Genomic DNA, 27,316 nt, shown 5'->3' on the forward strand with positions numbered 1-27,316 from the left:
TATTTCTGCTGAGAGGATTGCTAAGCATCGTTGTGGAGATGGGGGAAAAAACTCAGGAAAAAACAACCACCAGAAGAATTGTCTAAAATCACAGCTAAATTTCTCTCTTTGTGAGAAATGCCACTGAGTTTTGACTGGCTACCTGTGAGAAAGAGACTTTTGGGAGCTTCCGATCATGCTCCAAAGATCTACCAGCACAGATAACTGTGTGTGTATTTTGTTTGCCTTTGGTTTGTGATGTGCTTAGTAATTACAGGCAAAGGGCTGTGTTTGATAGAGTACTGAAGAAGACATTGCTTTCAGCTCAGATAACAGAGTAACTGTTACAGGAGCTGAACAAAGCCATTTGCTGTTGTAATTTCAGGTGTAAATGTTGGCTCACAGTCACTCTTGAGATAATATGGTTTTGGTAGTTTGGTATTCTTTGTGCTTTCCTGGCAGGTTCTATTGCTGAACATAAAAGAAAAACAAATACTCAGCTTTGCAAATTGAGGCTATGAAACATTCTCAGTATGGTGCTTTCTGTGCTGTGGCAAAGTGATGACATTTCCTGACTGGCAGATGGATGTAGAAGAAAACACTTCCTTCTTACAACTTTGCAAGCTAAAAAGTATAAATATTGTCAGTGAAATTAGTTGAAAGGTAAAAAGAGCAGGCCTGCTTTTTCTGTAATTTCTAAGAAATGAATAGTGCTGTAATAGGAGAAAGCAGATGCTAGAAGAGGCCAAACTAACGTATCTTTTTTTATAAGTGCCAGCTTCTAGGGAAGAACTATGTATCTCCAGTGTGAACAGCTCCCTGGGGAGTGGGAGGACTGTGAAGGATGAAGAAGTGAATATAAACTTAGCAACAAAACTTTAAAAGGCATCGAGATCATTACTAGGTTGATCAGTATTGGTTTGTGAGAGTTCCAGTATCTGCTTAAAACTGGTGTACCCTGCTGTGTCCCTGATACTTTGTGTTGCTGGAAAGGTAAGAAAGTGTGAATAGAATGAATGTTCACACAAAACAGCACTTTCCTCCCTGTAGTTTAAAGTGAGTTTGTGAAGGATGCCAGAGAGGGACTCTTCATCAGGGACGGTAGCGCTAGGGCACGGGGTTATGGGTTCAAACTTGAACAGGGGAAGTTCAAGTTAGATATAAGGAAGAAGTTCTTCCCTGTGAGGGAAGTATTTCCCTACTCCTGGTTTTAATGGTCCTCTGTTAAGTCAGACCAGTGGGCGTGTTGATGTTCCCATACAGCTGTAGGTGTGACATTACCTCACCAATACACAGACCAGTTCTGTTTTAGTAGCCTTCCAGTACCTAAAGGGGGCAACAGGAAATCTGGAAAGAGACTTTCTATAAGGGCCTATAGTGACAGGACAAGGGATAATGGCTTTAAGATGAAAGATGGGAGATTTGCATTAGATACCAGGAAGAATTTCTTCCCTGTGAGGGTGGTGAGGCCCTAGCAGGAGTTGTGCAGAAAAGCTATGGCTGCCCCATCCCTGGCAGTGTTCAAGGCCAGGCTGGATGGGGCTTGGAGCAACCTGGTCTAGTGGAAGGTGTCTCTGTCCATGGTCGGGGGTTGGCACTAGATGAGTTTTAGAGTCCCTTCCAATTAAAAACGGTGATTCTATGTTTTTCTTCCACACCATTTCTGCACCTTGTCCAGCTCATTTGGAAGGGGTCTGTGGCCTATTTGGGCATTGAAAACACTGGAGCTGGGTTGGCTGGGAGAGCAGGGGAAGGAGGTGAAGGAAATGGCAGCTCTTTTTACATCCAGTGTGACTGTATGAACCCCTGGTCAGATCTGCCAGTCAAGGCTGGGAGCACTCAGAATGTTACCTGGCACTTTGCCTTTCCTGTGGACAGAAGTGGACCTCCTGAGTCTTTGTTTTGCAAAGGAACAGTCTACCTAGAGGCTGTTTTCTCTCAACCTCTTTCCCCACTTTGAAGTAAATGCATTCCAAACAGTTGTTTATGCCTGGCAGATTTTTTGTTTGTTCTTGTTACAGAATGCTTGCAAACCTGCAGTGAAATAATTAGTCTGGGTCATTTGTTTAGAGCCTTCGGTTTTTATTGTGCCAAGAGAAAACAGATTAAGAGCAGTTTTTGGTGAGGTGTAGCCGAAACAGCAACAGTTCTTTGCCCTGCCAGTTGTGCTTGTAATACACATGATGCTCCTCAGCTAATGTAGCTCCAAACAGCAGGTCCTAAGCTAATCTCAGGTACAAGTTTCAAAAAAACCGTGTGATTTGCTATGGAAAATATTCAGCAAACCCCTTTAAGTTCTTGCAAGTTTAGTGCAGTATGAGATAACTTCACCAGGTGTCTTTTATATATTGGTAGTAAATCTGTCACTTTTTTTGAACTCTTTGAACTAGACATAAGCCTTGAGTCATATTAAGCAATTAATTTAAGTGAATTCTACAGTTCTGTTTTTAAATAGGCAACATAAGACTTGAATGTTTTGGAAAAAGAGAGCAGACTTTCCAGAAGTATTATCTTTTTAATTAAAAATAAAGGTATGGAGGCAAGATAAATGTAATCACTCTGAGCAGTGCTTGTTTCTGTATCTCCTCTTAAGTAGGTTATGTTTACTGTTCCTTATTAGTTTTGAAGCTCCAGGTGACTGGATCCTGCTGTCTTTCATAATAGTCTTCCTTGGTTTGTTTTGCAGAAGGTGATTAAATCAGACAGGGCTGTACACTGAGTGAACAGTGACAATGTAATTTTCTTACATATTATAAACTAGGTCAAGGGATGAAACAGAAAAGTACATGTAATAGAAATTTCTTTTTTAAAAAAGCTATGCAACAAGTACAAGAAATAATAAACCAGGTCTGGAGCATTATATTTATGTGGCCATTACTTTTCAATGAAAACATTAATTTCTTTTCTAGAGAAACATCTATGTGTTCAGAGACTGGCTCCATTTCCACTACTTGAGGCATAGTTTAAGCTTCATCTTCAGCATTTCAATTGTGCTCATGTCCAGCTCTTTAGGGTTTGATGGGAGGTTAAAGAGCTATGTCAGTGGTATCCCATTAAAATAAAGAGCACTGAGTTATCCCTTGCATGGTTAACCTTTTTTTGTTTACATTAAATAACTCTTTTTTTTTTAATAAGCTGGCATAGATACTTCTGTCTCTAGCTTTTTTAAATTACTTTTCAGATACAGGCCAGATTTAAAAACAATATAACAGTAACAAACTGGTAAAAGATGAACTTTTGAATTTCAAACTCAACACTAAACCAAATATGAGAAATTAAGTTACTGTGCATTTAGATTTCCAAGTGGCTCAGTGAATGTTTTTGACTCTTATTTTAAGGAAAGATATTCCTTTTGTTTTTGTTTTTGTTTCCTCTGGAAATTCCCAGCAATATTGTGGTTTCCAATTGGTGTCTGCGTATTGGTGGTGGTACAAGTGCTTTATTTGGTCTAATTAATCCATTAGTCTTAATTAGAAGGGGTGTCTGGGGACTGCTTTGCTTTGCCTGGGAAGCTACCTGAGGCCATCACCAGGCTTCCTGAGGATCAAGGTGGTTGGAAGTGTGCTGGGGCTCTTCAACTGAGGATGAATGTTCAGCCCTGCAACAGGTCTGACATCGACTGTCCTGGGATGCATGGGGTCGGCAGTGATCCTCAGCACCACCCTGCCTTTAGTGTTGCTCCCGTGGGCATCTTCTGTCCCCTTCAGCCAGGAGCAGTGAACCGAGCTGGGCTCCTCTCAGCAAAAGCAGGAAGCTGCCAGACGGAAGGCCCAGAGTAGAGAAGAGCAACCTGAGATGCACCAAAGCATTCATAATTTAGGCTTTGTTTCTGTTATTTCTCATCAGCCTTTATCTGTTATAATCAGCTTAGCCTGCTGACTTCAGCTAGCTGTTTTCCAAAGTCCTGCTGGCATGGAGCTGGGGGCATTGTGGAAATTTCCCAGCACATTGTTTCCCCAGTTTGGCTGGTGCTTTCACAAGTTTTCTTTTACCATTCCAAAGTTCTCTTTGCTTCTTGGTTCTTTGGGGCATTAATGCTGGGGTAATTGATGATGTCAATTATCCCCTCTCCCTACCCTTTTCACAGTATTTGCCACTTAATGCACTGGACGCAAAGTAAGAAGCTAAAGGAATATCAAACTATAAAAATAATCAAAACTAAGCTGCCACTGCACTGAGAGGGTATGAGTAGAATGTGGTTGTTAGTAATGTCTGTGCATCCTGACAGGCTCTAACAACCCAGCATATGTGGGAAGAGGACAAACGGAGTGTTGTCACAAACACACACTGCTCTTTCAGAGTTGGCTTTATTTTCCTGTTAGAGTATTTTGTCTTTGCAAGCTGAAGACCTACTTAGATCAGTATTGTTTGAGGCCTGAAAGTTAGACCTATTTTTATTGCTTCAGTTGGACTTGATTGTCAGCGGGCTGTAAGAACAGCAGTAAATGGATTAGGCATCTGTTATGCTATAGCCTTTGCGCAGTTCAGCTGAACCAGTTTTAAAATACCCAGAAACCTTGGGAAACACATTGGATGTAAGCAGCTATCGGGAGCCATCTGCTGTCAAACTATGTCAAGACTGCCTTTGAAAAAGCTTGTTGTTGTGCACTAAGACTTTTTTTGGGCTACTAGCCAAGCGGGCCAACAGGTTGTAAGTAATTTTTGTAAAACAAATCTGATTACTCCAATTATTACAGAGCTAGCACTCATGCAAAATTAAGTCTGGGAAAAAAATCACCTAAGGCGGAGAAACAGAAGGAAAAACAGGATTAAGATGAATTAGTGCAGGTCAGTTTCCTTGTTTCACCCATGTGGAAAGTGGGTACATGTAATGTATAAAACCATATTTTTTTTTTGTGTGGTTTCCAAAGGAAATAGGGTTTGCTGCTGTTGGGTGCTTATTCCTCTCTGTTCACCACTCATGACTCCTGCCCCTTCCTCGCACAACTTCCTAACATGTTGACTAGTCCTTTGCCTGTGATAATTTAAACTTCTCAAAGCTCAATGCAGGTTTTCTTGACACCAGTGTCATTGTAGTCAGGGTTACGAGTCCAAGAGCCACCTGCAGCAGGAGCTCAGTAGCTGGCTGCCCATCCCATTTTGGTGCCTCTCTGCTTTGTCGGTACCCATGCAATTACAAAACCACAGTGTGTGCTTCCACTTCTCAGTTATTTGATTGATGTGGGGTTATCTTAGGGGCAGGAGCATGTCTATCTGTAGAATAAAGGACACAAATCCTTATTTAGGGAACCGAGCTGTAATAGTTCTGCGGCTCTTGGACAAATTTTGTAAACTATCCTAGAAACCTCCTGATACTGGAGAATGTTACAGTGAGGTACAGGGACACCGGGTGTCAGTCTGGTACAGTAACACATTTTTCAGAAACCAGTGCAGTCTGTTTTGAAAACTTCTGTGTTTTAAATAAAATAAATGAGCTGCTGCTTGTGTTCTACTGTGTAAGATCTTTCAAAATAAAACTCCTTCAATGGGCTAAATAGGCATTCCTTCATATCTTTTGTGTTCTGTGTTTTGTTTGCAGGTGCTAGAAACATTCGCTGGACGCCTGATTAGAATAGGAGTTTTAGCAAGGCGGGATATTCCCAGCCTTACAAAGTACCAGATAATTCTAGCAAGAGATCAATACAGAAAAAACCCTTCTTCACAAAGTGCGGTAAATGTCTTTATTTCATGTTACTACAGTAATGAATGAATAGTAGTACTCCATAGTGTACACATTTTGATTATATATTTTAAGTCAGATTTCCTTTGTAACGTTCTGGTTTTAGCCCTCAAATAAAATATACAACAAAATATACCTACTTTTTCCACATTTCTAGATGCTAATTCAAGGGAGTTAAGGAAAAGGTGAAGAACTCCATTTCCAAACTGAAATTGTTTTGAGAACTTAAGTAATTATTTTCTTAAGTAATTACTGACTGGCACGTTTAAACTTTTCAGCACAAAACTACATTGCTACTTCCATTTTTCTGTAAATCGTATGTTCAAGAGTGTTTAGATTTTTCAAACTTAAAGAGTATAACTTATAAAAATAAAAAAGAAAAAAGGCTGCATGCTTTAAAAAACATTGAGAAATACGCCTTGAAGTAGGCAAGCCAGCTTTTCTGACTGAAATTCTGTAGCCTGGGTAGTTATGTCAGAAATTTTTTGTTTTTTGCCAAATACTGATGGATGGTTCAGCTGTCAGATTTTCAGTTTTTGCCACTCTGGAAAGTAATGGGCTAATCTTGGAAGATAATACAGGTATTTTGGAGATCATTTTAGAGGTGGGAAAAGATTGTATTCATTGACTATTAAGAATAGTGTAACGTGTTTCCTGAAGGCTTTGGAATGTCTTTAAACTGAAAGAGTGTAGATTTAGGTTAGACATTAGGGAAAAATATGAGAGTGATAGTGGTGAGGCCTTGGCACAGGTTGCCCAGAGAAACCGTGGCTGCCCCATCCCTGGCAGTATTCAAGGTCAGGTTGGACAGGGCTTTGGGTAACGTGGTCTAGTGGAAGTCGTCCCTGCCTGTGGCAGGGGGTTGGAGCTAGACGATATTTAAGGTCCCTTACAACCAAAACCATTCTATGATTCTATGACTGGTCTGTATTAGTTTGTGCTTTGGCTCTTTCTCAGATGTCAATCATTTTTTCTGGAGAATTGTATGATTCCTGCTGCTTATCGGCTTCCTAATTTATTGATTAGTCTGTTTTGTTTCCACAGGGAGTACATCAAGGCATAATTGAAGGAGACTTTGCACTTTGTATCAGTTTATATCATGGTTATGAGCTGCTACTACAAATGGGAGTACGGTCGTTATTTATCTACCTTTGTGGAATTATGGATGGATCAAAAGGTGAGATGTCTTTAGAAACATCCTTTCTTTTGTTTCCAGTCCTTCTCATTTAATTTACCTCATCTGCGTGGCTAGGTTTGCACAAAACAGCTTATATAACAGATGGATTCCCAATGTGATTGGTGTTTTGTTCCCCTTCATCCCCATAGAAAATGCATTAGCACAATGTCAGAGTACATTTGAGATAGTAAATGTATTTTTATGGCAGCAGTTCTAAGGAAAAAAAAACCTGCACAAACTGAACTTGGAGGAAGTGCCAGTAATATCTCTGTTGAGACAGAGAATAACCATTAAACAGTTTAAACTGAGAAATTGTTTGGTCTTGTAAAGCAATTCATCCCCCTGCAGCAAAACTCATGTATTCATGAGATTTAAGCATCTTTGACAGAAAACTACAGATTTAGTCACATCACACCAGATGTTTCTGTCCCAGATGTGCAACATCTTCCATGCTCACTAAGCAAAAAATAAAGTTGTTGTGATCTTTCTCTGTACCTCTTCTTATTTTCTCAAATGAGAACTGTGTGTACTGTTCCAGATGTGGGTACAGCATGAATTCATACAGTGGTGCAAAGGTACTTTCTGTTCTGGCTTCAGTTTATTTTCCTAATTCTATCACTGACTACTGTGAGTCTTTTGCAACTCTCCACAGTCCTTTTTAGGCCTGTTGGGTTGTCATGGCTCCCTGGAAGACCTGGTTTGGTACTGATACCTTTTTTGAGGGGATAAATTTCAACATGGCAATGTCAGTCCCACTGCAAGTTTTTTTTAAACACTGAGTGTGGGAGGGGAAGGTTCCAGCTATTTAGCCCATGCTATGGCTGTTTGATTTCTTGCTTCATTTTGATTTATACTTCACTGTGTAACTGTGTGGTAACTTAAAAAAGCTAATTTACCTACAACAAATTTCCTAGTTTCTGAGATTCCTTAAAATCGCTGTCTGCTACTAAAAGATGACTGATGGGAAATAGTTCTAATAAGTAGGTCTTCTGTGCTGGTACCCTGCTAAGTTTGGTTTCTGGTCTGAACAGGATGAAATTCTTTTTAACATAGATATAAAATCATTCAAGAAACTTCTGAATTTAAGCTTTGGGTAAGCTAAGCTCTTAGAGTATCTGACAGCATTTCATAGTCTCAAAAGATGATTTAGGTTGTAAGGGACTTTGAAGACAATTCAGTTGCGATGGGCAAGCTCACTTACCATTAGACCAGTTTGCTCCAAGCTCCATCGAGCTTGGCCTTGAGCAGTGCAAGGATGGGGCAACCACAGCTTCTCTGGGCAACCTGTGCCAGTGTGTCACTGCCCTCACTGTTTGTGGATTGTATGATTTTTCTTGTGCTAAATGGTTGATGTAACACTTTTTAGTTTACCTGGTCCCAGTAGTAGGACCAGGCTTCTGTCTATACCTACATTTTTCATGCTTAAGTTAATGTTTTCATGTTTAAATTCTGTACTTGTGTCTTCCTTAAAAAAAAAAATTGGTGCCAAACAATGTTATTTTCTAAAGCTAATGTGAAAGGAGCCTGCTGCTCCTGAGAAATCTTCTTTTCTGGATAGAAAAATTATAATCACTCTGGAGATTAAATACTTAATTATTTTAACTTTTTACAAAGGGTTAACCCGCACGAAGAATGAACTTGGTCGTAATGAGGACTTCATGAAGCTTTATCAGCAGCTCAGAGACATGTTTACAGACACATCTTCAGTGAGTGGAAATATTTACAAGAATAAAACAGGTCCGTATTTCCCTTTCAGAGCACTTGCTGTGATATTTTCAGCTAGTATTCTATATTCTAGGTTGTTTTCCCCAGACATGTATCCATGTGTCCATCCATGTCTCCCTCTTCTTTTGGTGGTTTTAGCTAACTTCAAACAAGTTTACTATTTTTGAAGTTTTAAATTTAAGATGAAAGGTTAAAATAATACTGGTTGACAATGCATCTTTTGCAGTGTGACTATAACAAGAATAGCCACGTTTTCTCAGAACATGGGTTTGACAAATGTGCTTCATGAGTAGTTTACCAATATGGTTAGGGAATGCAATAAGAACTAGTGACAGGAATTTGTATGTCTAACTCAGATAATTATGGGAAGAAATTAAGTTCACTAAACCTTCATACTTGTTGCAGGTTTAGTTACATCTTTAATGGCTTTATTTCCTTTTCAGTGTTTGAAAATAAAAAGGAATTTATCTATAGCCATCCAAAACTGAAGAAATTGGAGGAAATTGTAATAGAACACTTCAATTCCTGGAAAAAGGGATGTTCTGGTAAGTACCAACAACTCAGGGAAAAAGTATCTGAACAGTTGAAGCTGTGTATGAAAACTAGTAATTTCCTACTGATTTATTTTCTATTTTTTTCAAGTGCTTCTTTATTGGTTTGTATGTTTGTATATCTTCTGTGTGGGGGAGTTCTCTTGAGAAGAGCTATACCATGACATTTCTTTAAGAAAAATATTCTGTAAGTTATCACTATTCATTTCATATAAACTATTCTAACAGCTTAGTAAGATAGGGATAGTAAACTCATTCCTAATGCTACTATGTCTCATGATTTCCATAGTCATTTAATTTGTTGTGGAAACATTGTACAGTGCAGTGCTGCCACCACCTCCTGAAAAGTTATGATGCAACATGTTTATAGATCTTAACAATGAAAGTTCTGATATCCAGCCTTGTTGCCAAGCATAAAAAACTGAGGCACTCATTTGAAGTTTAAAAACTTTGATTACATTTGTCTGTTTTCCGTTTGTGTTCATCTTGACTGAAAGGGAGAAAAACAACACATCATACCTTAGTATGAGATTATGAAGCAAAGAATTCAAATCATTCAGATGTCTGTGGTTTTAGAAGGTTTCAGCTGTTGCTGAAACTTCTTTTCAGCTTCTTGAGCCAGCTGTTGCATGTGGAATGATGACAGCAGTACCTATAAATTTGTTTTGCGACTTTTTCACTTTCACCCTTGTCTGTTTGGATTGTTGTGCTCTGTGAAGTTGTGATAATTTCTGACCCACCCTTCTGTTTTGTTTTGGGGTTGTTTTTTTTTTATTTGTTGATCTGATTTTGGTGTTTGGGTTTTGGTGTTTGTTTTGTGAGGGTTTGTGTGTGTGTTTATTTTATTTTTATTTTGAGGTTTTTCCCTGTCTCAGATGCTTGATTGTTAGAATACACTTTAAATGACTTCTGTTTTCTAGTAGGCAACTTCAAGTTTCCTCATTTCTGCTTTTAGCTTGGAATATGTCCAAATGTATTTAACCCAATTACTTTCTTCTTGCCCATCCTCTCTTCCCATTCATATTTCTTTCTGTCTTCCTTGCCTCCCTCCTACCTCCCTCCACACCTCTGTCTTGTTTGCTCTAACATGTTTCTAAGCTATTGCCTCAAATTCTATGTTCTGTGCTGGAGTTACTTTAACTGAGTTGTATATTTAATACTCTTCCATCTTCTTTTGGTAGCATGGATTTTGCTGTCCTTGCATCCCATCAGATACGGTTTTTCCTTGCAATGTTGGTCAGGCATGTCTCTTAGTATTATTAACAGATAATAAATTACAGATACTTCAATTTTGTTTTTTGTGCTGTGTGCATGAGTAGGTGTGAACTATAAATCTTTACTGTTCTAAATACAAAATTACAGTAACTGCAGGAAGAAATACATCAACTTTTATAGCATAATGGGTGAGCTATGGTAGCATATCAAGTCATACTTTGAGCTAGGTATGTCAGGTGTTCCTTCTCCTTCCTTCCTTCTGATCCCTTTTATCCTCATAACTAATACGCAAGGCAAGGCCATAGGGAATATAAGGCAACATTCTGACCACAGTTTTCTAGATGTAGGCAGTTAAATTTAAAGCAAATACAAACAAACAGTCCTGACATCTTTGTGTTTAAAGCAAGGTCAGAAAGGACTTTACAATTCACAGTCTGATCAGAGTTGCAGGCATTCTAGTGACTAAGCTTATGTATCTCCAACCCAATGCACTGAGCACCAGACAGAAATAGTGAGGCACTGTGAACTTCTCTATTTGCCTTCTTACTCACTGTGTCATAGCATCTCTGATGATACCCTTTGAGCAAAACCTGTACTTTTGTGCCCAACCTAGACAAAGCTACAGGTTAGTGGAGAAGTGATTCAGAGCAGCCCTGCAGAGAAGGATTTGAGGGTGTTTGTCAATGGGAATTTCAACGTGAGCCAGCAGTGTGTGCTCAGAGCCCAGAAAGCCAACCATGTCTTTGGCCACATCATCAGCAGCAGGACCAGCAGGTCGAAGGAGATGATCCTGTCCCTCTACTCTGCTCTTGTGAGACCACATTTGGAGTATTGTGTGCAGTTCTGGTGTCTTCAACATAAAAAGGGAACTTGGAACAAGTCCAGAGGAGGGTCATGAGGATGATCAGGGGGCTTGAGCACCTCCTATGTGAAGACAGGCTGAGAAAGTTGGGTCTGTTCAGCCTGGAGAAGAGAAGGCTGTGCGGGGACCTCATAGCAACTTTCCAGTATCTGAAGGGGGGCTACAAGGATACTGGAGAGGGACTGTAGGAACAATTCATCAGGGACTGTAGTGATAGAACAAGGGTTAATGGGTTCAAACTTAAACAGGGGAGATTTAGGTTATATACAAGGACAACATTCTTTCTTGTGAGGGTGGTAAGGAACTGGGACAGGTTGTCCAGAGAAGCTGTGGCTGCCCCATCCCTGGCAGTGTTCAAGGCCAGGTTGGACAGGGCTTTGAGCAACCTGGTCTAGTGGAAGGCGTCCCTGCCCATGGCAGCGAGGGTGGGGCTCAACAGTCTTAAAGTCCTTTCCAACCCTAACTGTTCTATGATTCTGTGTTTCTATGATTCTACCCTTACTCCCTGTTTTGCAGGTAAACTCTAAATTTACACATGCGCAAGTAACTACACCCTAAATGCCAGGTTTGGACTCTGATGGAATAGAGTACAACCCATGTCCTGACTTCTCCCCTCCAGAAAGAATTTGTTACAAGTCTGTCAATAAAAACCTTAGTATTTATTAAGATTCCAAAGATAATCACATGTACCTTTGCTCCATCAGAAGGCTCTGAAACAAAAGCCTAAATCATTTAGGTGAGCACTGGAAAATACATTCAGCATTTGTTTCAGGAACTCATGCAACTGTGTGGTATCTCTAGGGAAAACAAACAAACAAAAGCAAACAAACTCCCTGAACTTAATTGTGCTTTGTTCCAGTTATACATTGTTGAACTACTCTGAATCTTGATTTATTTTGTGAATGCCTTTTTTTTTGTTTGTTTGTTTCGGGTTTTTGTTGTTTTTTTTTTTAATGAATAACTACTCTGCAAAGTGCCAGGTTGCTTGTGCAAACTGAACTGTTTCTACCTAGAGATAAACCAGGTTAAGTCTGAGCTTCCTGACCATGTAGCTATTACCCTTGCTTTGCAAGGTGCACTTACTTACCAGCAATTCAGATGAAGGTGCTGGTTCTGGCCAGACCTTAGGAAACATTGGCTCAGCATAATGAGCTTCTTCCAGCTAATCTTCAATACCTGGATTACTTGTCAGATTGATTATGGGCTGCTAATGTCTTGAATTTTGTAAGTCTGTGTTTGGATAAGGTCAAGGAGGTAATGGCAGTAGTGTAACTTTTTTTTTTTACAGTATAGGGGCAGATAATACTGAGCATTATTGCTCTTCATGTCATGAGAATGCACTAAAAGTAGGTATAGAATAAATGTTGTCCAGAATAAATTTAGAAGAGGAGGAAAATCACATGAACTCATGAGTAAGATATATCCAGCTTGCACTTATTCTGGAATATTTAGCTTGTTAGTCTGCTCAGGATGACAAATTATGCAGAGCACATTCTATCAGTGTTGCAGTAGAATATCATAGAGTGATTCAGACTAGTTGGAAGGGACCTCTGGCGATCTCCATGTCTAACGTCCTTGGCTGTCAGCCTCAAGAGTGAAATCTGTTTTGACCAGAGGAAGCCACCTTCATAATCTACCTGTGAATTAAGTGCTCATATTAAAAAGAAATGTGGAAAATGGTTCTTTTCAGCTTTTGCTTTTTGAGTTGAGATACTGAAAGCATTTCTGCATGTAGATACAACTGAAAACTATACTGGGTTTTCTGACAGTTGGTCAGAAAGATATATGTACTCACGCACTTATCTGTTACACTTAATGCTTTAACATCAAGAAGCAGCTTGAGACTGGAATTAAAGACATAGTGTACAACTGTTGTCAAGCACCAAGTGCCTGCTCTTTATATTTCAGGGAAACAGCTAGCATTCAGTCTTGAGAATGTTAATTCCTTATCTAACCTTTCTTTCAATGACATAAAGCTGTTTTGTGAAGAATTGTGTAAAAGAGGAGACCTTTATCCCTAGAAATCCATTTGATTTCATCTGATGGCTATGTCTAAGTAAGGCATGCAAACTGTGCCAAATTCAGTTATTCAATCTTTTTTGAGATTCCACTTTGTAAGATACTCTAGTTTTACTTTGCAGCATGTGGTAATGTGTGTGTTGTTTTAGGATTCGAATAGGATAAACAGAAGATGACTGCTCAAAACTTGTGTGTTATTTAGCTTTTGTTTGTACTCATGAATGCAGATCCTTATATGTTTAAAAAAGAAGAAGAAAAAGCAAGTTAAGTACCCAGAAGACAAAATCCATGATGGTGTAACATAAGAATCGTGGGTTTGGTCAAAAACACCTTGTTAAGAAACTGCATATCAATACAATCATTACCCCCCTTTCTTTAAAAAGGGAAAGTAATCTTTTCTACTGAAGTGACAGATATAACCAGTTGCGATGACAGATCAGTCAAAACCAACAGATTATTGTGTTAAGTGAAGTTTCTATATATTTCTGCTGTCATGAGGATCCGAAGCCATGAAACTAGAGAAAAATTGCTGTAGTAAATCATACAAAGTTGATGCAGATCTCTTATATTCCACTATGCTACTATCCTAGACTAATGCTAACAGGGGTTTTACTCCTATATATTGCTGACCTTGGCTGACTATGGGCAGTTAAGTAGCAGATTTAAAAGTGACATTGTAGGCTCTTTGGAAGAAGGCATCTTAAACTTCAACATGCTTGCCCTCAAACCTCAGCTTTTCAAAGTAACATTACAAATGGTACCTCAGATGTAAGATACGCTCACCATAGTTGGTGTAAATTCTCCAAAATTATGATACTGCTTTGATTCCAAAGAGGAATTGTTTGAGCAGGTGTATCTCAGAGCATTTTCTAGGGGTTTGGTCTAAACAGTCTGAGAGGCTCCTAATAGTTATCTTTACTGGGTTTATTTATTTAATTATTTTTATTAATTTATTGTATTTTTTATACTTAAATGAAATTTCTTTTAAATTAATTTCATTTGACAAAATCAGAATGCTGTATAGTTGGAAAAAATCTTCCCAGTAAGCAAGGTGAGAGCTCTCAATGTGTATGTAGCTTGTGGGATGACCTGTCCTTAAGGTTTCATTGGTTATTATTTTAAAATTGTGCATAAAAATGCTTCTCTGGCTTTTTAAAATGAACTAGACCAAGTGACGACTGGAAGCCCATCTGTGGATGCCGTGGGTACCAGAGTGATGATCTTCTCATCATTTCGGGACAGTGTACAAGAAATTGCAGAAATGCTTTCCCGGCTCTCTCCGATGGTTCGAGTGATGACGTTTGTTGGCCACTCCACAGGCAAGAGCTCAAAAGGCTTCACACAGAAGGAACAACTTGAGGTAAAGGAAAGATGAGACTTTTATTAGGAAATAGTGATAAAGAGTATTAAATGTGTAAATTAGTATCAATAGAGATAGTATGCAGTGACTGAACTTTAGTGTCATTAGTGACTTTCTGTGTAGTCAGTTGCCTTCAGAGTTTCAGAAATCATACTCACTGAACAGAATATAGAAATACTTTCTATATTACATTGTATTAGCAACTGCTAACTTTCATGTATTTGAGAGGCTAGAGAAATATTCAAATACTTAAGGTTTTTTTTTGTAGGTAGAAAAAATAAGATAGGTCCTTAAATTTTGATCTAGAAAAGTAAAATAAAAACAAAAAAAACAAACCAAAACAAAATGAAAACCACAGTAACCAAAGAAAAAACAATCAACACAAATATTTAACTGCAAAGTTGGGAAGATCCATTTTAGAAGGATTCTATTGTTGGAGTCAGAATAAGGTGTGCTTTTTTTTCTTTCATTTTAGAATTGAAGAATTGATATGTTGATGTTAACATCAGCATGCGACAAATCCAGAAACACCAAGCTTTGCAGTTTTAAAATATAAGTTTATTTTTTAAGCTTCTGTCTCAACCTAGAAATATTGATTCTATGATTGCATAGTGTGTATAAAGTGCTTTCTGGCTCTCCTGCTAAATCTAATTTTAATTGTTTATTCAGGTGGTGAAACGCTTTCGTGAAGGTGGGTATAACACTCTGGTCTCTACCTGTGTTGGGGAAGAAGGCTTAGACATTGGAGAAGTTGATCTCATCATCTGCTTCGACGCTCAGAAAAGCCCAGTTCGCCTTGTGCAGAGGATGGGCCGAACTGGGCGCAGGCGGCAAGGCAGGATTGTGGTCATCCTCTCTGAGGGACGGGAGGAACGGGTGAGTCTGTAGCTTGCTTCTCACTGGGAAAACAAAATAGCCTGTTCCAGGAAAATCTACACTGTGCATTAAGCCCCACAGCAATCCTGACCACTCCTAACAACATTTTAACTGTCCTATAGGGAAGTAATAGTCCACACTATTCTAAAAACTTCCACTTTCTCAATGTGAAGGGCTTCAAGCCTTTGTTCTTAGTAACACTCATTTTGTAAATGATAAAATTAAACTCAGACTATACAGGGGTTTTGCCAAGGGTGCAAGAGATAGAGATGAGCTTTGAGCACAGGCGGGCTGGAAGTGTCTCTCCCTGAACTGCTGATGACGCAATGCTTTTAGACAAGTACTTAGTGGTAGCAGACTTGCGTCTGAGGTCTGAAGAGATCAGCTTAAGTGGAAATCTACTTTTGTTAAATTCCTGAACCTCAGCACTCAACTCGGGGTATAATTAATCATCTCTGAGTGCAGGCTGCCCCTTGGGAAATCAGTGTACCAGTGGAAGTCTAAGCCTTGAATTGTGAGCTGCGGGAACTGATCTTCAGCTGTACCAGGCTGCTGCCCAGCTTCATCTTGCAGCCTGACTGAGGGAAGGAGGGCAGGGCAGGGTTTAGGTAGGAGGAGGCAATCCCTGCTGACCTCGCTCTGGGGAGGGTTATTGCAGAGGAATATGAATCTGCATTTTTACAACTTCATCATGCAATGCCTGTTTGAATGCAAGGCAGTTTTAGAGTCCACCTCACTGTTCTGGCTGCAAACTGATTTTGTTCTTTGCTGGTTTTTACTAGTGAGGTCAGTTCTGAGTTGGATCAGGTTTCATGACAGAGAAGTCTGAGGTCTGTATAAGCTATTTGTAAACCCCAGATTTAAGTCTTGCTTTTATTTCATTTATTCCAGTTGCTGTTTGCCTGTGATTTAAATTTGTAGGCAGCAGGGGTTTAATTCTAAATGAGTGTCCAAAGAATCCTGCCTGAGGGGTAAAAAAAAATTGCTTTGAAGGGATGAAAAGTCAAAAAAAGTGAATAGTATTTGTAAATAGGTGTTTTCCGATGCTGCTTATGAAGAGAGATTACTACTGAAAGTTCTGCCCTGTACTGGGATATTAAAATAGCCCCTTAAATTCCTTGGAGTTTGACTTAAGTAGTTGGATTATTGGGCTTTTCAGATTTTCTCAGAAATCTTTGAAGCAGAACCTTCTCCTAGGTAGGATAGTAATTTTAGGCTTGGTGGAAGTTTTTGTAGTTTGTTTTTTGTTTGGGTTTTTTTTGAGATCGTCAAATAAATGTAATTGCTGAACAATATTGGCTTTGGTTGACTGGGTGGTTTTGCTTGAGTTTTGGGGGAGGTTTGTGATTGGGGCTTTTTTTTTTTTTTTTTTTTGTTTGTTTATTTGATGGAGTCATCTTTCAGATCTATCAGTGTGGAGATTCTTCCCCATCATATAGTTTTCAGCTAAGTAATTAATGGTCTCATGTTAATTCATGAGAATTTGTTTGTTTTAAATCAAACCACTTCAATTAGAAAGCTTTTGAAGATATTTTATTGGGAAAATTTGGCAAATGCAGGTCTGGAAGTTTGAGGCTTGACAAGAATTTCTGTTACAGAAGTGTTTATTACTCTGCTCTGGTCCCTGCATTTCTGCACCCAGTTCAGTCATCCTGTGTGGAAGTGCACTGTTTCTCAGCCACACGCCGCACATCACATGGTGGCACCCTGCTTCCTGAGTCATCAGCTTATGAACCTTCTACCTCTGCTGTATTCTAAGATATGCTGCATTTGATTCGGGTGTTTTTACATCTTTGGAAAGTTCAGGTGTATGTACATCAGCCTGGAAGGGAGCTGTTAGCTGCTGATTTGAACTGGTAGGAAGGAAAGGGCTCAGAGGCATAGGAACCTCGCAGCCCCTGAAGCTCCTCTTGGGCCCAGCTGAAACAAAGGAAACAGAAACATACTGTCTGTACAGCACAGTAGCAGTTCTGTTAAATGCACTGGGTAATACATCCCCCCCCAAAAAAAAAAGACCTTTTTGCCTGTTCTTGGACTAAAAAGACATCTATTGGAATACCTGAGGGATGGTTCATTAGAGCTAGCTGTTAACCTCTTCTAGTTTTAGTCAGCATCTTTTTTGTGTCCTCTAATTCCAGCTTCCGAAGATCATCTCTCAAAAGAACATAGCTGTCATACTGTCATACTCAGAGCACTTAGGCAGACTAACTGGGCATACTGTCCCCATTGGTGACCTGTTAGAGAGACTCAGACAAGAGTATTAGGACAAGAAATACCCAGGGTGGTGCGGGGAGACCCTCTTTCAGAGGGGGGACCAGTTTCTTCCCCTAATTTCTCCATCTTTTTCTTGGTGTCTCTGTTGTGCAATAAAAATAGAGTGTAATTGAAACGGTTTGGAGCACATATGACATTAACAAATAAACTTATGCCTTTTTTTCCTTGACCTCCTTTCCTTGTTTCTCATGTAATCTAATTTACATCGTCCCTATATTTGATGCAGGGTGTACGTTCCCCAAGGTGAGGGCTGTGTTTCTCTCAGGTGCTGTGGCTACTTTTGATCTATTCACAGAGTATGAAAAGCTGTATGTTGTTTTACACTTTGTATTGTTTGGAACTTAAAGAACAATTGCTGTTCTTTGGTACTTCCTTTTTTGTACATTTGCTGTCATTGTTTTCCCTAGGCACAAAAAAAATCAGATAGAATTTGACTGAGATATTCGAGTATGGAAGCTCTTCAAAAAGAAAAAAAAAGATATTAGTGGCTATGTTTTAATGTATTTGTTGCCAGATTTTCAATCCAACCTCATTGCCTTGTTGTTTTCTTCTATGTCCCTCAGTTCTTTTCCCTTCTCTGCTTTGGTTACCATAATGTGGAGGCATCCAGCAGGTTTTGAACTTCAAGTTCAAGAACTTAAACCAGCAGTTATGCTGACCTAACTGATGATATTCACAGAAGTAACTGTACTGTTGGCTCGCAGGGCCTTACATTGTATTTTATTTAGTTGTTTTTAGGGAAGAGAATAAAAAAAAACCCTAGAAAAATCAAAACCAAAAACCATCTTGATGAGGGAACATAATGAGATGCCCCACAGACACTCAGGTGTTCTTTTACTTTTGCTCAAGTCGTGAAAAAACAGTCCCACAACATATGATTTGTCTTCTCTTTTACAGACTTACAATCAAAGCCAGTCTAACAAAAGGAGCATCGACAAAGCTATTTCAGGGAACAAAACGCTTCATTTCTACCAGCATAGCCCACGTATGATTCCAGAAGGCATAAATCCAAAGATGCATAAAATGTTTATTACTGCTGAAAAATATGAGCCATGCAATTCAAGAATGTTTTCCAAAGAGAGAAGATCTAGTTCCCTCCAGCATAAATCTGCTCTCTTTTCTTGTGTCACTGGTAAGAGGATTATGATGCTTTCCTAAGTACTGCGTAAGCTGCTATCTCATGTCATTATATCAAACCTGTGTGCTCATGTGACTTTTGGTTCTCTAGCAAAAATGTTGTTTTTGTCAGCTGTAGCCTTTCAACTGCGATAGTGTGCTGGCTGCTGTTTCAGTTCCTCATCCTTTAACATCCTAAAATTACAGTTCAGTTCTTAAATACCCATACGTCAAATCAGAACGTGTTTCGTTATTGAGCTTCTCATGGAGTCAATGACTGAAGGTCAGAAACTCCAGCTACAAACAGAAGAGGCAAATGTAAATGATCTCTTCTGAAGACTTCTGCTATATCTATGCCAGGTGGTATCATTGTCACTTAAATATTTTGTGGTAATTATATACCAAACCTGGTTTTGAGCTTTAACAGTTAGGCTTAATGTTTGGGATTTTTTTAATGCAGGAAAAGTATGTCTTATACCTTTTTAAATCACAACAAAGCAGAAATGCTTGAAAACTAAAAGATTTTAAGCGGAGGAAACAAAGAAATTGAGGGTAGCATATTTATCAATTGCACACATCCTTGGAGGAAAATTAAAAAGAGAAATGGTTCTTTTGCTGATGCAGTTGCATGGCACTAAAATGCTCAGTAAATGGAACAAAATTAAAAGATAGGAGTAAAGAGCTAAGTTTTTAAAATGTTTAGAAGTCCACATGCCAGATCTCTGTGGTTAAGTGTTTTCTGTAAAGACCAATAGCAACCTCTTGAAACTCCTGAAAGCCTTAGGAAACTTTGTATTTTGGTGTCTGAGTAGTTAGACTTTAGAGTTCCTAGTTTTTAAATGCTTCTGATCACAACAGAAAAAAATCCACTTCCCCTTTGGATTCCAAAATGGTTCATGCTTTCTCCCATGTTGCAGGGTAGAAATGTAATGGGGAAGAATTAGTGTTGATAAGTCAATCTGTCCATGCCATCCTCAACTGAAGCTCTTCATAATTATGCATGTATGGAAATGCAGCTGTAGCATGGTTGTGATGGTGATCCTTCCCATGCTGTCTTCTGATATGCCTCTGGTGCCTTCATGTTTATCTGAGTTTTTTGTACAACCCAGATGGAGGCCAGTGAGGAAAACTAGTGGTGGAATAAACAGACACAGCTTGCAAGAAAACAAGCAAAGGAAAACATGGAATTAAAATAAGCCTGTCCTAGAAAAAAAAAAACGAGAGGCAGTAGGTACATAAAGAAAGTAATATGCTGAGCATATTTCCTGCTGAGCATTTCCAAGCCTGTAATTACCAGGTTCTTTTTGTGTGAAAGAGGTTGACAGCTGCCACAGCAGAAGTATATATTGTGTGTGGAGATCTATCAGCTGCCAAAGGTGAACACTATCAACTGCCCATCTTGCAAACATGTTAAATGAGTGCAAGTCATTAAGCACCAGCTTCGTGTTGAAGTCTCCTTCATTAGTGTATGAAGGAAGTGTCTGTTTCTGATCTTAATGATATTTGAGGTAAATCTCAAAAAAAAAAAAAAAAGAGAAAGCTCTCTATTTTTATTTTTCTTTTGCTTTTTCTTCTCTCCTTATTTCAGTGCCCTTTTCCACATTAGAAAATGGAAGTAGTGGTACTGAATAAGCTGCATATGTTTTTATTTATGTTGTCTTACATTTCATTTGTTCAGCTGATCTCCAGGTTTGTCCTTGAAAGAATACATCTGCACAGATATTGTAGTACCATGGGCAGAAGTATTGTAGCAATCTTGAGGGTTTTTCCTCTTTTCTAGTTAAAATTAAATATCTCCTGTTTTTCTTGATTTGAATGTATTTTCTGTTAATTATACATTATCCTTCCACTTCAAAACCTCTTTCATAAATTGTATCTGTTTGTCAGTACCAGGGCACATTATTCTTGTCTTGCCCCATCACTCACCCAATGTGTTCTTCACTTGTAGGAGCTTTTCTGCGAAGAGTACAGCAACAAGAGCAAAAATGCCATTACTCGGCAGTCCTCTTACATTGTTTCTTCTAAACTGAGAGTCTTTACTGTTTTTCTAAAGAGCTTGCTAAAACTGAGCCTATTTAGTAAGTGCAGTAAAATCAAAAAGCACTTCAGAGAATATTTTTGTGCTTAAAATGGCTTCTAATCACTGGAGGAAAAATCTCTGGACAAATATCTTTGGAGACAGGACATGGTTTTTATGCTCATCTTTTCTGACTTTATAAAATGAGAACAACAATCCCACAATATAATTGAAAAGGTGAAAGTGCTGCAAGTCTGGATAATCATTTTTACCATTATTGTAAGTTCTCTGCCAGTCTCTGGTCCCTGTCTCTTTTTTGTTAGGTTTTACTTGATGTACAACCTCAGTCCTGTCAGACCTTATGTTTCCTCATCTAAGCTGAGTAGAACAACAGTGTTGAGAATTAAAAATGTTAAAATGTTGAAGTGAGAACTTGCAGAATAGTTTGCTTAAAGGTCGTTTTCCTTCAGTGAGATCTGCTTCAGTTTCCCTCCTTGTGTAACAGCAACTAGATTGTGTGACTGAAAAAAGAGTTTGAAAGTGAGTTCAGTCCCTGCTTTCTTACCTTAGCCAGGTATCTTTCTCTGCACTGCAAGAAATTACTGTTTCTAGGGAAGGGAAAAGTTGAGCAACCTGTAACTTAGGTATTAACCTGCTGGACCACATTGCTTGTCTGCTTTACCAGCCAGGGGAGATCTGTTGTGCTTTTTTCATGTATCATCTTTTTTCTTGAAAGCCAGAAATACTTGCTTAGCTCTTATAAAGAAGCAGAAAGGCCAGAGCTTTTGAGAAATACCTGTTACTGAATTTTGCCAGCTGCTGGAGGTATTCATGCCTGTGTAGTGTTGCACTGTGGCTATCGTAGGGTCTCCTTGTCATTGTCAGAAGTTCTTGTCCTCTAGAGCTGTAACACAGAGAACTGAAGCTACATGTTGGTGTTTCCTTGAACATGTCTCTATGGCAGCAGTTCACCACCTGAGCTGTTTGGGAAAGTTTTGATATGCTGTCTGGATTACCATCTGTCCTTAAGAGCAAGACAGAACCCAAATCAGAACTGTTTGTCTCAAAAGTTTTTCCTCTACTCTGCTTTTTTCCTACCTAAAAACTTGCTGTTTGAAAATACATTCTTGGTTCCTTGGTATGCCATCTTTTTGCTTCTTGGTTGTGAATATAAGTCTTAAATGAGGCAGCAGAAGTCACTTTGAGCTGGCCAAGGGTGTTAGTTTTTGTTTACAACTGTGGACTTTTTTTGGTCTTTACTTTCTACCTTGTCCAGGTAATACTGTCCAGATTTACAGGCTAATCCAAGATTGACATACTCTGTCTTGGTGTGTGGATGCTGAATATTAACTGCTGGAGCAGACCTAATACTTAACTGTTCTTACAAACAATAGGAAAGGCTATTTTCTGATAAGCAGTCTTAATTCTCGTTTTCTTCATGCCTCTTTTTTCCTCTACCGGGTCCTCGAACAGTGTGCTAGCTATAAAGGAGTGTACCATCTCCTAGACTTGAGTCAAAATTATCTTAGTAGCAATATTGATCTTCTGGGTTGGTTTGTTTTTTTTTTTTTTTTAGTGTTTGGTTTTGTGATTTATTTCACAGAATCACAGAATGGTTTGGATTGGAAAGGACCTTAAGATCATCTGTTTCCAACCCCCCTGCCATCGGCAGGGACACCTCCCACTAAACCATGCCACCCAAGGCTCTGTCCAACCTGGCCTTGAACATGACCAGGGACGGAGCATTCACAACTTCCCTGGGCAACCCATTCCAGTGCCTCACCACCCTCACAGTAAAGAATTTCTTCCTTATATCCAATCTAAACTTCCCCTGTTTAAGTTTTAACCCATTATAGAACTTCAGTATTGGTTATTTTTTTCCAGCAGTGAAAGACTTTTTCTGAACAGGACTTAAACCTAGTACTCTGAACTCTCAGGGTTCTGGTTTTGAGTCTCTAATAAACATTGTCATGCTATTCTGTGGATACACAGTCTCTGACAACTGTAACTTGAGAGGATTGAGAGGTATAGGCTAACTCCTTTTATGTGGCATTAATTCAGAATTGGGTGTTGGCCTCAGATTGATTCCAAGTCCTGTCTGCAGAGTGATTGTTAAATTAATTTAATTATTTTACTTCAAGCTTCATACAACTGGGCTGAATGCAGTTGCATTCTTAGTGTGCTCTTGACACTGATTCTTTGGACGTTTCCTTACTCTTCACAATGATGGCTGTTTTGAGGTATTTGACATTTTTGGATAGTGGTGGTATCAAGGCTTGTTGTGAGACTGCCAAATATGACTTCCTCATCATTGTTGGAGTGTACTTGCTCAGACCCTTGTCTGCAGCTGTCATATGATCTCTTATCTTGGTTTTACCTATACTCCCACTTGCACATATGAGTCTAAATAAAACTCATGAGATTTGTTTTTTTCTGTTGCTGCTCCTGGGGAATTTTGGTACTCTGTTTCTGCCCTAATGACTAACAGATATTTTTGCCACAACAAATTAATGTTGCTTTCCTATATAGACACACATTTAGAAATTAGAGCCATGTGTTTTACCTGTTTGCTACACTGTCTTCAGGGCCTATGTATGTGACATATCTGTTTAAATCTGTCTGTCTAGATCTTCACTTATATGATGCGTGCCCCCAAAACAATTATTTAATAGATAGGATTATCCAAATTATAACACATAAAACATGCAACACTGTGTTGATACTTGTTTCTGACATCAGATTCTCTGTATATGGTTTTGCTTGTGGCACAGAAAAGATATTTTTTTTTCTTTTGATTGGTATCATACAAAGTTCTTTTTATTCTGTGTACCCTTTTTATAAAGCAGGTAACATTTTCCTTTTGTTATTTCCTCCCTCCTCCCCCCCCAGGCCAAAAGGAAATACGTTGTAATGAGAATTGGTCTCTGTCGTCTGAGGAATTTGAAATATGGGACAGACTTTACAGGATTAAGGAAAGTGATGGAATAAAGGAACCAGTATTACCTCAAGTTCAGTTTGAAACCTTAGAAAACCTGGAAGAAATACCAGTGAGTTTAACTGAAATGTGATGTTTCCTTTGACATGAAGCCTAACGGATACTCTTAAGTAACAGAATTAACCCTGAAGCTGAAGGAGGTCTATATTAAAATGTAATTTTGAGAACCATATGTAAATTTTTGAGGTTAAGAATTTAGGATTAAATGTTTGAAATGAGGTTTTGAGGTTAGATCTGTAAATTAAAAAAAAAAAGTACATTAAGCAGTCTTTTAGTATCCATTAAACTTTTGTTCCTTTTTAAATGAATTTACTGCAGGATGCTGTATTTGTGATGGTATTGTATCAACACTTTTTCATTCCCTTGTTTATTGAACTGTAGAAGAGTTACTGAAAGAAAACCTCAGGCTTTACAAGCGCTTTTCAGAGAAGTGGAAATAATTTTGCTAAACAATTTCCTGATTAAAATCTCCTAACCCATCTTAATTTCAAACTGCAGAAGCACAAAGAGGAGTCTACGCGTGAACTTTCCTTATCTGAATGGAGAATTTGGCAGAGTCGTCCTTTTCCTACATGTGCGGTTGATCATTCGGATCGTTGTTATCATTTTATCAGTGTTATGGAAATAATAGAATTGATGAGACAGGAACAGGTAAGGGGTTTATATTTGGCTGGCTGTAAACATGCATAAGTCTTTAACGCACAATTAGAATATTTAAGAAATAAATGCTCTATTTCTGTCTAGTCAGCTGAAACAAAAAGTGGGGAAGTGTTTGTGTGGGGCTAAGTTAGTCATTGTGAAGTGAATAATGTGTAATTTATTTTGGCTTGAAATATCTCCTACTGGTATTCTGTTATTTCTAATTTTTTCCACAGAAGTTATTTCAAAGCGGTGTTTCCCTATACAGTAAAACCATCATCCCTTCTTTAGTGGATCCAAGTATCAATTTTTTACAAAAGGCATTAAATAAAAATACTACATATGTCAAGGAGTGAAGTCACCAAGACTATTAAAACTATTCCAGAGTGTAATAGGAATTAGAAATAATTTTGTATCCTGTATGTACATCAAATGCACTCCATAAAAATATTTCAGGAATGTATTGTATGTTCGAATGTAGTTGTGGTTTTATGCTTTTTGGTCTGTTTTCTTTGAAAGCTTTAGTTAAAAACCTAATTGCTTCTACGAATTAAAGGATAAGAGGAAGGCAGTTAAACAAACATGGATGAAAACCATGTGGGTGATGAGAATTTTGTTTACTAACAGTTATAGATCGCAGATATGCCTTTGTAGTGAAAGATACAGACAAGAAAATGTGTGTAGAGTTTGGATCTGTTGACAGTGCCTGAAGACTTTAGTTGTTCACCATGCTCTATTTTCCTCCAATTTGTCTCTTCTTTGTGTGACAAATACTGCTTTTTAGTGTGTAGAAGTTTTCTAGGTCATCAGGAGTTGTTGCTAAGCTGCCAGTTTCCTGAATAACAAGGCTAATCAAGGAAGAGAATAGCAACATTGTAGTTGTACTTCTCACTGGAGAAGTGTATTAATGGAAGGTTGTAAATAAAACTTTCAGAGCTAAGATAAGCTTCTCTGCTTCATCACAGAATAGTAGCATTCTTGACTTTTTTGAGAGTCTGTGTTCCCAAGCTAGGGTCAAGAGCATACTGCCAGAGCAAGGACTCTGAGGACAGTTCAGCTATGGAGAACTGAAAAGTCAAGAGGTAAAGAAATCATTATAAAATATAGAATTGCTCTTCTAATTGAGGATTTCCCTCCCCACCACCAAATCAGGCACTTAAAGTATTTGTGACTTAAGTTCCTTTTGTGAAACTGCATTAGTATCAGAAGTCTGTTCAGGTTCCCAAGCACCTTCAGGGTTATAGATGCTAAACCAACATACATCACCCTTAAAATCATTCACAGAGCAAATATGTTAGTCACCAAGCAAGTCTTCAGTCTTCTTCCCCAAACTCTGCCAAAGTAAGTGCCATTAATTATAAGCAAAGCAGAATATCAAATACTTTCACAAGGAAGCATTTACAGAACTTTTACAGAGGTAGATCTACCTCCTGTCCCTCATGGGAGTGAGACAGCCCAGCTCACCTACATTTTCTCTCTGCTGTGCAGTGAATAGAGAGGTTGTTCCATCCCAAAACTGTGGGGAGGCCCAAAACTATGGTTTTTAACACTGTGGTCATCACTTTACATTTTGCTTAGCCTCAATGGTGACCAGCAAGCACAAGCAGGATGTGTTGGTGCTGTGTTCTCTGCGTAACTCTTTGCTCAGAATTCCTGCTGATGTGCCATAGTAGCACACAAGGTCTCACCCTGAGTACTACAGGGCAGTCCTGCTTACAGCCTGCTGCAGTGCTGCAGAGAGCTTTCAAACAGCAATGCAAACTGCTGGAAAATCTGTGTCAGAAAAGAAGGGGTACACCTATTAATTGATAACAAGTGATAAACAGTTGCCTTTCACTATTTTTAGTGTGACAGCTAAATGTCAATTTAACTGTGATATACTGTAGGTAATGCTCTCACAATTGAAAGACTAGGACTGCCTGTTATTTTTGTTCTGCTGCCTCCCAGCTCAGGCTTTCAGGCATTATCTGGATTGATTTCCTGCCAGCTTTCTCTGGTGTGTCTTAACTAGTCACAGGTGGAGATGCTGAACTTTTTCATCTATTAGAGAAATCATAATTGGGATGTCACTGGCATACCACAACCATCTTGTAATGACTCCACTGACTAGGAGAGGTTGCAGCATGACACATCACTCTAGCCTGTTGAATCCTTCCAGGGAAAAACGGAGCACTAGCAGTAATCTGACAAGGTTGACAAGATAGAGGCTATAATCAGTACTGATGCCCACTTTTGAAACTTCAGTTGTTGGCTTCTTTCTTATCTAAATAAAATTGTCAAGGTGCAAGGACATCAAAGTTTCACCATAATAATTTCACAAAAAACAAAGATGCAACAAGTCTTCATCTATTTTGTCAGCACTGACGGGGGTTTCTTGTTTGCAGATGTTATTAATATTTTCTTAAGTCATCCTTCACTTCTTGGAAATGCACAGAGAGTCTTCCCAAGGCAAGATATGTTCCCACTGAAATGCACCAAAGGGAATGGAAGTGAATGATGTATGTTATTTTTACAGTGTAATTGCCTTGGAGCAGTCGCTGTGTGGTGGCAGTCCTTACTCATCATATAGATTACAACAGTAAAAACTTGTTGCCCTGCAATTTGGCAGAGAATAATTTTCCATACTGCTAATGGGAGAGCATGTGTGAGTGTTGGGAGGTGGTTTTGGTCTCCTGTAACCACCAGTCTTCTCTTAATTCAGTCTTCTTACAGCTTCAATTCCTGTGAATCAGAAAAGGCATACAGAGAAAAATGAGTATAATTATAGACTGAATCAGACCATAGAAACTCTCATAAAATATCTTCTTTTCTAAAAAAAACCTGTTCTAAAA

The 27,316-nt window shown here is 38.7% G+C and overlaps 1 protein-coding gene across 3 annotated transcripts in view; it reads left to right on the forward strand.

Annotated features, from left to right (window-relative positions):
* FANCM (FA complementation group M) overlaps window positions 1-27,316 on the forward strand; it is a 72,717-nt gene that overhangs the window by 20,030 nt on the left and 25,371 nt on the right. For all 3 annotated transcript variants that reach the window (XM_031045741.2, XM_034062273.1, XM_034062274.1), the window contains exons 5-13: window positions 5,519-5,650; window positions 6,704-6,836; window positions 8,451-8,573; window positions 9,005-9,106; window positions 14,375-14,568; window positions 15,238-15,444; window positions 18,616-18,850; window positions 23,741-23,898; window positions 24,345-24,497. In XM_031045741.2, the coding sequence (XP_030901601.2) occupies window positions 5,519-5,650; window positions 6,704-6,836; window positions 8,451-8,573; window positions 9,005-9,106; window positions 14,375-14,568; window positions 15,238-15,444; window positions 18,616-18,850; window positions 23,741-23,898; window positions 24,345-24,497 (1,437 nt within the window). The remainder of the gene's footprint in view (window positions 1-5,518; window positions 5,651-6,703; window positions 6,837-8,450; window positions 8,574-9,004; window positions 9,107-14,374; window positions 14,569-15,237; window positions 15,445-18,615; window positions 18,851-23,740; window positions 23,899-24,344; window positions 24,498-27,316) is intronic.

This window comes from Melopsittacus undulatus, chromosome 4 (assembly GCF_012275295.1).
Source record: "Melopsittacus undulatus isolate bMelUnd1 chromosome 4, bMelUnd1.mat.Z, whole genome shotgun sequence".
In the NCBI taxonomy this organism is placed as follows: domain Eukaryota; kingdom Metazoa; phylum Chordata; class Aves; order Psittaciformes; family Psittaculidae; genus Melopsittacus; species Melopsittacus undulatus.